This window comes from Chionomys nivalis, chromosome 1 (genome assembly GCF_950005125.1).
Source record: "Chionomys nivalis chromosome 1, mChiNiv1.1, whole genome shotgun sequence".
NCBI classification, from domain to species: domain Eukaryota; kingdom Metazoa; phylum Chordata; class Mammalia; order Rodentia; family Cricetidae; genus Chionomys; species Chionomys nivalis.
This window is the reverse complement of record NC_080086.1, coordinates 134,513,720-134,526,442: the sequence shown is the minus strand read 5'-3', so window position 1 is coordinate 134,526,442 and position 12,723 is coordinate 134,513,720. Positions and strand designations below refer to the sequence as shown.

The 12,723-nt window shown below is 49.3% G+C and overlaps 1 protein-coding gene across 1 annotated transcript in view; it reads left to right on the top strand.

Moving 5' to 3' along the window:
* Togaram2 (TOG array regulator of axonemal microtubules 2) overlaps window positions 1–12,723 on the top strand; it is a 54,293-nt gene that overhangs the window by 14,426 nt on the left and 27,144 nt on the right. The window contains exons 6-11 of the mRNA XM_057780699.1: window positions 58–248; window positions 4,724–4,770; window positions 6,090–6,256; window positions 8,461–8,611; window positions 8,912–9,076; window positions 12,301–12,454. Of these exons, the coding sequence (XP_057636682.1) occupies window positions 58–248; window positions 4,724–4,770; window positions 6,090–6,256; window positions 8,461–8,611; window positions 8,912–9,076; window positions 12,301–12,454 (875 nt within the window). The remainder of the gene's footprint in view (window positions 1–57; window positions 249–4,723; window positions 4,771–6,089; window positions 6,257–8,460; window positions 8,612–8,911; window positions 9,077–12,300; window positions 12,455–12,723) is intronic.

Sequence of the window (12,723 nt, the reverse complement as noted above, 5' to 3'; positions counted from 1 at the left end):
AGGAGCTAAACTTACAGTGAGTCATGCTTCCAAGGACCAGGCTCCCTTCCCCTCCAGGTACAGATTTCCAGGCAATACCTGCATTGCCACGATGAGAAGATGCACAGGTCTCTAGGAGGCATCGTGATCCCGCCCATTCCAAAGGCCCGGCCGCCCACAGGGACCTCTTCCTGCATGCCCAGCTCCCTGCCCAGCCCCCTGGGTCCAGGCCAAGATGTGCTTCCGGGACCAAGGGCCGCACATACTCGGTAAGGGGTCAATCTCAAATCTCAGTCCTGTTTATAGTCATCTCTCCTGTAATTTGTGCACCCCAACCCCCAAATTTCCTTGAGCTCCTCATTGCTAAATCACCATGATAGGCACAGCTTTGAGGTGTCAGGCTTGGAACAGGTAAAATGCCCCACCATTTACTCCAGACCCATGGAAGCCATAGCATTGATGTTGGGACTTCTCTGACTCATGAAGGCATACATGACAAGCGATGTGGGCAGCAGCTTGTTTTCTAGTTTCTTAGTGTCTACAGTTGCCATAGTGATGAATAAAATACAAATTGTTTCAGGGCATGATCAAGTTCATGGAGGATCTTTATTATTATGTATTTTCTTAACTGGTGGATACTAAAACCAACACCATTATCATGTATATGAGGGTGTGCATGTTTGTGTGTGCATATGTGTGAGCATATGGGTTTTCCATGAAACTTTTGGACTTAAAGAGGGGCTCTTCGTACCCAGAAACAGTTGGGGCAGAGGCTCTGAGTGACTATGAATCTTTTTGTAAAAAACAAAACAAAACAAAACCAAAACCAGGCAGAGCCTTTTAAATGTCTCTCAGCATGCAGTGGCCATCCCAGACAATCAGAGCGAGTGGGCAGGAATTCATATACCACATGACTGTGAGCATATGTCTGTGATCATGTTTGTGTATTGTGTGAGTAGGTACACACACATGTGGGTGTATGTGTCTGAACATATGTGAGTGTATGCTCACAAACCATGAGTCTGCCTCTTCTAGTATGGTGTATTAGTTTACTTTTCTACTGCTATGATAAAACACCACAGGACCAGGGCAAGTTCTAGAAGGAAGAGTTTATTTGGAATTATATAGTTCCAGTGGGGAAAAGTCTGCTATGGTAGGGAAGCATGGGACATGGTGGCACAGGATGCTGAGAGCTCATACCTTGATCCTTGGGCAGGAAGCAGAGCATGAGCCCTGGGAACAGCGTGAAGCTTTTGAAACCCCAAAGCCTGCCCCCAAATGACATTGTTCCTCCAGCAAGGCCACACCTTCTAAACCTATCCAAATATTGCCACCCACTCTGGACCAAGTATTCAAATGCTGAGACTACGGGGGAGGTTTCTCACTTAAACCACTCCGTAGAGTTGTCATATCTTCCTTCCACGTCTTTGGCCTGTTGGTCTGGGATCTCCCACTTCTCTCTGGCTTCCTTGATCTCCTGTCTCCTGTGCTACCTTCTCCCCTGAACACCCATGGCCCCATCTCTCTCCAGACTTGCTGGGATGTGAGAACGTGTCTGTGCACCCGCTCCTGAATGGGAGCTCCCTTCCATTTCCACTTTCACCGGCAGCTTACCTGCTCCTCCGGACTAGCTTTCCTTACTGTGGGACATTCCCCTTCGTCAGACTCCCCTCCTCTCTGCAGTGATAATGGTGGAGTCCTTGCTCTGCCCAAGATCCTTCCCCCCGTGTCATGATTTAGCTCTCTCATATCTTTTGGACTGTGGCCAGCCGTCGACTTTTTCTCCTTCCTCTCCCCTCTGGTTTTACATCCATGTCTTCTCTTACATGTTCCCTTCCATCTGTCACTTAAGTTTACACACCCTCGGAATTCCTGATTTTCACCTGTCACTTAAGTTTACACACCCTCGGAATTCCTGATTTTCTTCTGTCACTGAAGTTTACACACCCTCGGAATTCCTGATTTTCTTCTGGAGCCCATGACCTCCAGGACCAAGGGCCCTGGGTTATGGCCTCGCCCTGGAGACCCACACTCTCCCTGGGAACCTTTGGTTTCTTTGGCAGATTCTGGTCATCATTAGAGGAAGTAGGGGGAAAGGGAGAATGCATATTACCATGGCAACACGAGGCACCTTGTGCTTCCCCAGATTGCCCTTTCATGGAAAAGCTGTCCTTTGCTGGCACCTTCAACAGTCTGACTGTGGCTTCCTGTGCCCCTGGTCCCTCACTGAGTGCCCTCTCCATACTTCTCTTACAACAACAGGATGTGCAGAAGCTCCCACCTGGTTCTTGTCCCTGTCATTCTCTCCCATGTTGCACTTACCGCTGCCTTTAATGTCACCCCAAAGGTCCTGACCTGCCATCTCCCGCCCCTTGCTGTTCAGCCTGGCCTGTTTTCACCCCTCATGCATCCAAACTTTCTACGACCTTCTCCTTCCTGCACCCCTTGCTAGCTCTGAGAGGAGGCTGCTTGGTTTGACCTCGGGGAGCCCCTCACCGTCCTCCTGTGCTAGATAGAGGGTCCATCTCACGCTGTTGTGGGTGTGCTGATTCCCGGCCCGGAGACTCACTTCCTATGTGGCACTTTTTTATTCTTCATGACAGCACTGTCCTTCTAGCCGGCCTCAGCTGGCTTTCACGGCTGGCCAGGGCAGGAAGTGGGCACCTCTGCTTTGTCCACATGACACAGAGTGTGTATCCACCCCCACCTCCCTTCCATTGTTTCATTGGTTTAACTAACACATCTTGGCTATTTAAATTGATTTTTGTTTCTTTTTATGTTGTTCGTTTTATTTATTTTGTCTTGTTTAAACTTCATCCTATTCTTTAACTTGGCGCTTTATAGGACAAGGGCCGTAGCTCAAAAACCTGTGATGCTAAGCTTGGTGCCTGGCATGAATTAGTCACATAGAAAACACCTGTCTTAGGTGGATCTCAGTGAGTTCAAGGCCAACCTGGACTACAGAGTGAGTTCCAGGACAGGCTCCAAAGCTACACAGAGAAACCCTGTCTCTAAAACCCAAATGAATGAATGAATGAATGAAATAAAACACCTGCCTTATGCTTTCCATTCTGTAAGGCTGTCTAGAAAATGGATGGGAAAATCATTTTATTGCAACTTCATTAATTCTTTCACCCATTTACCCACCTGATCATTTATCTACTTAAAAACTATTAAGTGCCTACTCTCTGCTAGGTGCTTTGGGAACCAGGGTGACTAAGTCTTTGGGGATGAGAGAGATTTGTGTGCACATCATTGAGTCCAAGCCCATTGAGACTGGAGGTGGAGTAGAAAGCTGCCCGCTGTGTTGGGAAGCTCAATAGAAAAGCATCTCAGTCAACCTGGGGCCATTTCTTGGAGGAATTTTGAGGACAGCGCGAGATGGAGAGAAAGATACACAGGCAGGAATGACTGTGGTGTTTGGGAAGCTACAAAGACACTGCGCATGAGATAGGCTCAGCCGTCTGAGGGGCCTGGGAGTGCCCCCAGGGGTGCAACCCCTGTCTTGAAGCAAGTAGGTGTCATAAAAAGCTCTTAGGTGTGGGGATTAGATAAGCTCTGACTTTAGGAGGCCACTGTGAGGTTGGGGAGATGGCTTGGCAGATAAGCGTTTGTGGTGTAGTCCTGAGAGCTGGGTTCTTAGAACCACATGAAATCTGGCAGCCATCATGGCCCATGCTATGACCCCAGGGTGTGAGAGGTGGAGAGGGAACCCTCAGAGCAAGCTGGGTAGCCACACTAGCTGAAGCAGTGAGTCCTGGGTTCAGTGAGAGACCCTGCCTCAAAATGTAAGGTAGGGAGTGATGGAGGGAGACACTCAGCATCAGCCTTGAGCCTCCAGGCACATGCACACACATGCACACACACTTGCACGTGCGCCTTCCGTGTATGCACCCCCACAGCGAAACACTGATACAAACAGGCATATACATTTTTGAAAAGTGTGGTGAGCAGTGGAGGGGAGGAGAGATGGCTCAGCAGCTACAACACTTGCCATGAAGCCTCTGTCCAGGTAGAGTCAAAGACGTGGGTCTAGTTTAAGACAGCAGTTTTCGTGTGGACGCTGTTACCTAGGAAACAGATGATTGCACAGCCAGGGAACGGCCTAGCACTGTGCCTGGACTCCCAGCCTGGCCCGGTGGATAATCAGCCAATCCAGTCTTTGTGTAAGGAGCTCTATCTCCTTGTTGTGCGGTGTTTTACTCTTTTGGCTTTTTGGGGGGTCTGCCACCGAGCTCACAAATTAATCACACACGGAGGCTTATTCTTAGTTATGAAAGCCCAGTTTTAGCTTGGCTTGTTTCTGGCCAGCTTGTCTTATCTTAAATTATTCCATCTACCTTTCCCCTCTGGGCTTTTATCTCTCTCTATTTCTGTATACCTTACTTTACTTCTTTCTTTGTGGCTTGCTGTGTAGCTGGGTGGCTGGCCCTGATGTCCTTTCCTTCTCCTGCTCCTCTCTCCTTTCTGGTTTCTCCTATTTATACTCCTTGTCTGTCCCACCCATCCTTGCTCCTGCCTCACTATTGACCATTCAGCTCTTTACTAGATGATCAGGTGTTTTAGACAGGCACAGTATCACAGCGTCACAGAGTTAAATGAAGGCAGCAGAAACCAAAGTCATACATCATAAAATGAGACTCTCCCACCGCTCCTGCCCCATCTCTGTCCATCTCCCCGTCTCCCCACCTTCTCACCCCAGTGTCTCTGGATCTCATATAGTTCTTTCCTCTCTCACTTTAAGGTTGACTTGCGAGAATGGGTCTCTGGAGAAGACTCCTTCCTCTCTGGGTACGTGTTCCCATCAACTCTCATCTTGTTTCCACTTCTTTGCATCCATGGCCTGGGTTGTGGAATTAGACCAGCAGAGATCTGAGGACCCCTCATTTCACAGACAGATGGGGAAGATGCCACCACACTGGTGACAGGGTGACAAGTGGTAGCAAGCCTGTATCAGGGACTAGGAAGGCGTCTGGTCTACCGAGCACCAGACACACACGAGTTCATATAGCTAATGACAGTCCAGACAAGGGAGATGTGCTGTTGCTTCTTGATGAATCAGGTGAACTGGGCTGAGTAGTTTGGTCCAGGCCACTTGGAGGCTCACTGAACTCACAGAACTGCTCCCAGAGCCTGAAATGCAGCCTGCAAAGCAGAACTGCATTGGGGATTGCACAGGGGCAGAGTGGATCAGATATTGTATCATGCATATAGTGATGCCCTCACGGGGCAGAGGGAGGAACTGGTGAGCAAAGAGCTGTGGAGAAACACAGACACAAAATGCCCTTTCTGGTCCTGAGCACCCCCAGATGGCGGTCTCAGCACCAATGAACCCTGGTTAGCTGGTGCTCTCAAGGTGACGAATGACCACATTTAGAAGGCAGGAGAAAATTAAGGAACCCATCCCTATCCTGTCTCTATTTAAGAAAAAAAAAATGTACCTTTAAATCCATTGGTTGGGAAAATACAGAGTGACAGTGAGACTCTATAGAACTGGCATTTGGAAATAAACTTTGCCTGGCCTCAGTTTTCCCATCTGTGAAGTGAGAGGGTTGGTCTAGTTTTCAAAAATTCTCTGACCCCTTCTGGGTCTGCTGGAGTGGCATAAATGTTAGACGGGCATGTTTTATTTGACTTTGTTTTCCTGCCCTCTCCGCTTCTTCTTCTTTTTTTTTCTTAAATATTTATTTATTATGTATACAATATTCTGTCTGTGTGTATGCCTGCAGGCCAGAAGAGGGAACCAGACCTCATTACAGATGGTTGTGAGCCACCATGTGGTTGCTGGGAATTGAACTCAGGACCTTTGGGAGAGCAGTCAATGCTCTTACCCTCTGAGCCATCTCTCCAGCCCCCCTCTCCGCTTCTTAGAATAAAATATTCATGGCTGGTTTTCTGAATGAATGAAGGAGGGAGGGAATGAGTAAATGGGAAATGATGTGACCCTTGACATCCCTGGCAATGCTACTTTGGAGAATAAACCTGACTTCCCCATTATGGAAGTGTGGGCCAGAAGAACCGAGGAATGAGGCCTTGCACAGTCAAGGGTCAGGGACCCATTGACAGCCCACACTACGGTCCTCAGCTCTATCCCTGCTCTTGCTTCTCAGAGCCAAAGCCTTTGGTCCCAGGGGTCAAAGCCAAGTCTGTTGAAGACCCCTCTAAGTCCCTGGCTTCGTCACAGTCTGCCTCCACTCCGACAATGTTCTCCTCTAGTGATGCCAAAGAAGCCCACTTCCTGGTGAGCGGAGAAGACCAGAAGGAGTCCAGCGCCAAGGTACCAGGGAAATGACAGGAGAATGAAGCCGAGGTCCAAATGGCTGGATGCAAGCATCCTTCTAAAATCTGCTGTGTGGGGCTAAGCTGATGGGCAATGTAGAAGTGGGGCGGGGTGTAGGGGGAGGGGGAGCTGAGGATGAGGCTGGGGTTGGGAACAGGGGAGGATGCAGATGGAAGGAGAGCAGGAAGGACAGAAGAAGGTCGTGTGTGGGCTGGGAGGGAGCGGGATGCAGGGACGAGCACAGAAAGCTTAGGTGAACCAGGCTGAGTAATTTGAACTGACCCCCAAGATAGCAGCCCAGAGGCAGCTGACTCAGAGGCTCAAGGGCCCAAGCTGCAGTTGACAGGCTGACAAATACCTCACACTTGGAAGGTGACCTTCAGGAGGAGGTGGCTTCTCTTCCCTGACTGAGATGAATTTAGTCGAACTTACAGAGTCATTGTTGTGGGATCCTCCTGTTTGTCCTTTGAAACAGCCTCCGGCAGCTCAGTTCTGAACCGGACATGAAAGGCCTGCCCTGAGCAAGTGCCATATTACAGCCAAAGATACCGCGCTGGCAACACGAGGGCCAGGCTCTGCTCTAACGGGGGTGGCTATGAAAAGTCTATGTGACATGACTTATTCTCCAGCCTGCTGCAGCTTCTCTCTCCATAGTCATTCCACAGGCCTGGGCACGGCGAGTTGATCTGTCCCGTCGTGTTTTCCCAGCTCCAAGGTCCCACTTGCTCACCACCATCTCCTGTTCCGGCTCCCTCCACCAACACCCAAGCATTAGCCTTTGGCCACTTCCTTGTATCAGTAGCATTCTTCCTGAGTCCAGATCACTCCCGGCATCCCAATGGCTCTCCTTTAGCCTTTTCCTCTTAACACCACAACCTCCCCCCACTGCCCCCCCCCCCCCCCCGCCAAACACCTGTTTCTCCTGAGCACACTCCAGTCTGGCAGCCTCACTCCCCATCGCCCCACTGAGGTCCCAAATGCCCTATCTCAATCCTTTTCTGCCTTAGGCCAGCTTTTGTGACTCCGTTGAGACATGTTCCTCTTCAATTTTCCATCTAGAAAATTCCCACCTGAGAAAGAAGGTGTAGGAACATGATGGACAGCTCAGCTCCTCCTTTGTAACCCCCCTTCATCTTCCTGACCCATAGACACTGAGGACCAGGGCTCAGTCTTTCGGGCTCTGGCCTACTTAATTATCCCAGAGTGTGCGCTGCAGTCCATGGAATCAAAAGTTGTGTCAAAAGCACAGCAGGCTAAAGACTCTCAAGTCTTTACCACTCTCTGCTTACCTCCAGCATCGCTACTTGAATATCTAATTGGGTTCAGAGCCTACCGTGCCTACTTCTGAATCCTTACCCCATAGGGTGCCCACCCAGCCAATGACATTTCCTAGCTGCTCAAGCCCCAAATTCCAGGTCCACTTTTGACTTCTCTTCCTCTCTCTTTCTCCCTATTTTTAATTTATTTTATTTATTTTTTTGAGATAGGGTTTCTCTGTAGCTTTGGGGTATGTTCTGGAACTGTCTTTGTAGACCAGGCCGGCCTTGAACTCAGAGATGCACCTGCCTCTGCCTCCCGAGTGCTGCTGGGATTAAAGGTGTGTGCCACCACACCTGGCTCCATTTTTACAACTTCTTAAGAATATCAAGCTATTTAAAGATAAAATGTTCTGACAATCCAGCTTTTGGAGAAACTCCTTTCCTCAAAGTTGGATCCTGCCATACTTCTGCTCAAGTGTACATCTCACACTGGATTTTAGGGCTCATGACAAAGGCTGTGCTTTTCCTCGGAAGGGCATAAGAGATCACTTAAAGTCTTGAGCTCCTGCTTGTGCCAGGCACACCCCAGTCTCTGGGACTTTCTATTACTCTGCTAAAACACTTTTCCCCTCCAAACTCCGTGCTCTGCTGTCTCTCTTCCTTTTTGTTTCCCCTTAAATTTCATCCTGCAGGGGTCTCATAGCTACGACTTTGGGTTTCTTCGTTGAAGTCAAAGCCCCCATCTCTGTTGCTGTACTTTCTCCTAGCCAATCTCATTGGACTTTACAGACAGGTCGACTGTTTATTGTCTGCGCCCCACCCCTGCCGTGAAACTCCCAGGGGACTAGGACCTAACTGTGTTCCGTTCCCTGGATGGATGAAGGTGTAGAAAGACTGGTTGTGTTCCCAAGGTTAAGAGACATTTCCTTGACCTTGTTCCAGGTCCAATTCACCATTTCTAAGTCGGCCCAGGAAAAGATGCGGCTGAAGCACATGAAGGAGATGGAGCTACTTCGGAGGACAAAGGAGCCAGAACGGGAGCAGGAACTGGCTTCCCAGGGCTTGGGCACATGGAGAACTTCAGCAAAGGAAGGTACTAATGCCCTGGGTATGAGTACCAGTGGCCTGGGTGGAGTACCCATGCCCTGGGTGGAGTACCGGTGCCCTGGGTGTGAGTATACTGGTGCACCAGGTGGATGTCTCCACTGGGAAAGTCTCCTGGACAACTCCTGGGTTTTCAGCCTTTCAAAAGAGGGGCTACCTTTATCTCCTCCCCGTCTCCACCCTGAGACAGGATAGGGAATCATGTCTCCTCCCTTGTCACCTGCTGATCACAGAAACTCGATGTCAGGGAGATGGAGGACCTCCTAAGTGTAGGATTTTTCCCCCGCAGGCCTCCTTCCTTTGCGGGGCAGTGGAACCATGTCTGTGCCCACTGGACTGAGCAGCCCACGCAGAAATAATGTCGGAGTCCTCTTGAGGAAGCGGGCCAACCGAGCTTCCCTGCCCAGCATCCCTGTCAGCAAGCAGGAGCCTAGCTTTGCCCGCCATGCATCAGGTGGGACTAACCTCTATCTGGGCAGTCTCGGGGCTCTCTGAGGTGTGGCCAGGGAGACCTTGGCTACCTTTGTCATGTTCATCTTACTAAGAGCGACAGTGTCTGGGGCCCATAATTATCCATGGGCCAGGCTAGGGCCCATGATGGCTCATCTAGCAAGAAGATGACTAGGCGGTTCTGCCAGCCTAGCGCCAGTCTTAGAGAAGTCATCACTGTATGAGAACCAAAGATGTTGGCAAGGGCCGACTTCCCAGGGAAGATCTTGGAGGCCTGCCTGTGACTTCTTATGGTTGGGACTTTATGGGACTGGCTAGGACCAAGGAATCTGTAGATGTTGCAAGGACTCCTCAGGGAAGGTGCCAAGGAACCAGGGGGAGCTGTGTCCCACTTTCAAAGGAGCCTTGCTTTTTTTTTTTAAAGTAAAGGTTGAAATTAATAATTCTGATTCAGATTTCTGTTTTCAGTCATGTAATGATGGGCGGGTAAAGCAGAGCTTTGGTATTATAAATGTTTTTGACTTACTTCTCTTCTCCTTCTCTGTATCTTTTCAATTGTGTCAAATAGAAAGCCTTAGTTGGGTTTCCTTTTTAGTTTCTATCATCTTATTGTTATCACTGTGTGATGGGTCTTGCTATTTGGCCTTTGATCTTTGTACCCTGCTCTCTCAGGTGCTAAGGCCACAGGTGTGTATACTGTGTGTGCTGGCCTTTGTTTTTGTTTTTGGCTTTTGTTTTAACAAAGAGATCCACACTGAGGTTCGGAGGCTCCAGAAGCTGAAATTTCATAGTTGGGCCTTTAAAGATGATTCCAGTTTTATTATAAAACATCATGGTCGGTCATAAGCAGTACTAGTTTACCTACTATGATTATGACCTAAAATTCCCTTTAAAATAAATTCATTTAGGATCGAGAAAGAGGTTTGATTTGAAGGAGAGTACAAAAGAGACTAAAATTTTAGGTAATTAGGAGATGCGCTTGGCTAATCAGGCTTTAGCTCAGTGGCACACTTGACTTGATGTGTAAGACCCAGCTTCATCTTTCTGTCTCTATCTCTGTACTGTCTGTCAGTCTGTGCTGTCTTTGTCTGTCTGTCTTTGTGATGTCTGTCTGTCTGTCTGTCTCTCACGAGGGAGAGGAGTTAGCAGATGTTCTCCTCAACAGCCGACTAGTGAGGAGTCACCATCCTGTGCGCCCCGTGGCCTGGGTTGTGTGTGAGAGAATGAATCGCAAACGTGATCTGTCTCACCCATCCCACTCACTTTGTAGATAGGCATACTGGAGAGCCTAAGCCTCAAAGCCACCCACAGCGATGGCAGGCCACCAGCCTGAGCCTTGGGCTGCTGAGTCTTGATCCAGTAGGGTCTGCTACTGTCTCGTTATTGAAGCTACTCAGGCATGTGAGCAGATGATTAGGAAACGGCAACGTCTTTGCCCTCCCTGGAAGCTGAGTCTGAATCTTCTTACTCTTCCCTCCCTGACAGCCATGGGGGTGTCACTTCAGCTGCTTTATCAGTTACAGATGTGTCTTGTTTTTGGCTGGTCTGAAAATGATGGAATCTCAGGACTGAAAACTTGGTTGTCTTTACCAACTTCATGATAAACTTCATGAGATTCCAGCCTTTCTCAGGAGACCAGGTGCCTGGAGATCAGCTCGCCTGCATTTCTTCAATTCTCTCTCTCTCTCTCTCTCTGATGCGTGCGTGTGTGTACATGTGTGTGTGCATGAACGCAGAGAATGGAAATTCCTGGGCACTGGTGGGAAGGCATACTCAAGAGTATTGTAGAGAAGCTGGTAGGAGAGGGGCAGCCTAAGACAAAATCAAGACAAACCCTATAGGCTAGAAGCTGAAGTGACCCCCTGCAGGACCTTGAGGGTCTGAATGTGTTTCTATGTGCAAGTATGTGCTTAAAATCTGGGTGGGTGTTAATGATGTTGGAGGATGGTGTGGAGGATGGGCGGGTAGTAAAAGGCTGGCTATCAGTACTATCGGTGGCGCAGGACTATATCAACAGATACCCAAAAGGCTGAGGTAAGAAGATTGAATGTGCAAGGCTGGGCTGCAGAATGAGTTCAAGGCCAGCCTGGGTGATTTAATGAGACCTTGTCTAGAGATAAAAAGTAAAGAGGGGACTGGTGATATAGCTCAGTGTTATAGTTCTTGACCGGCGTGTTGGAAGGTTGTAAGTTCAATCTCCAGTAAAACACACACACACACACACACACACACACACACACACACACACACACACGCTTACTCACATATACACTCTTACATACATACATGCTCATGTGCACACACACAGACACTCACCAATGAACCCAGATGAACCCAGATCCAGGATCTCCTGAGTGTACTGTAGAGAAAGTCATTCCACAGGAGGGGAACCAGGTAACCCTAGCAGCAGACTATCCAAGATGGGAGACATGGTGGAGAACACTCAGTGTCAGCTGGGTGATGGAGGAGCTGAGGGCTGTGTTGTGTCTCTGAAATTCCTCTCTGTTCTTCTAGAATTATGTGTGATTCTAGCATCTGTTCACAAGAAAGAAGACATGTTCTGTTCTCTGTCTGTCTGTCTGTCTGTCTGTCTGTCTGTCTGTCTCTCTCTCTCTGTGTATGCGTGTGTTGACTGGGCTAAGAGCCCCACAAATACTAGACAAGCATCCTACATGTCAGCCAGTCATTTTTGTCCCCATTTTCTCTCAGCCTTTGAAAGTGTGACCACATCCTGCCCCTGAAGGTGACAATCTCTCCTCATCTTTTCACTGCCCTGCCTTCCTTCAGCAGTCTGCGGGAGTACTTCCGGGCTCAGGTGCTCTCACAAGAGGAGGGACGCTTGGAGGAACGGAATAGCGGTTCAGGGATGAGCGTGAGCTTAAAATGCTATCAAGTGGGCAGGGAGCCTTTCAACAGCTCATTGTGCCATATCCCAGCCAAGGTCGGGAGGAGCTGGAGGAGAGGCACAGGCTCAGAGGCCTTCACACGATGCCCAGCAGCCAGTGTGTCCCTAAGGTAATGCAGTTGGCATTCACGTGAGCAGTAGGTGGAAAGTTTAGGGCAAGTAAGGCACAGATGATGACTTTGCCACCTCCAGCCTCTTCCCCCTCTGTGTATGGGGCTGCACTGAATGTCAGGCTCAGTGTCTGAGAATTAGGAGTCTCTCTCTCTTCTCCATCTTCTCCATCCTCCCGGGTGAAGCTTGCTGTCTCTCTTCCTCCAATGCAGCTAACTCGCTACCCGCCGTGCTTACCCTGGGCTCTCCTGAATGGGAGCAAGAGGAGGAGGAAGTGGACCTTCGAGCCTTCAGGGAGTTGAGGCCCTTCTCGAACCCAGAGCTGGAGCTGACAGATGCCCTCCAGAGCCTCAACAGCAATGACTGGTGAGGAGGCACCCACATTGTATGACCTGTGACTTGGACTGGGGGGTTATTTAGGAGGGCTACAGAAGAGCTCCTGGCCCCCAATTTTGCTCTTTCTTTACCCCTAGGATCTGCTGCTATGGAAGAAGTGTGTGTGTGTGTGTGTGTGTGCAGGTGTGTGTATGCTCACATGTAGGTTCATATGTGTGATGTCGCTAACTTCTTGTACATGCCCTGGGCCCTTCCAAATGAGCCCGTGTATTGTTCTGTGACATGTGAGAGCCACACAT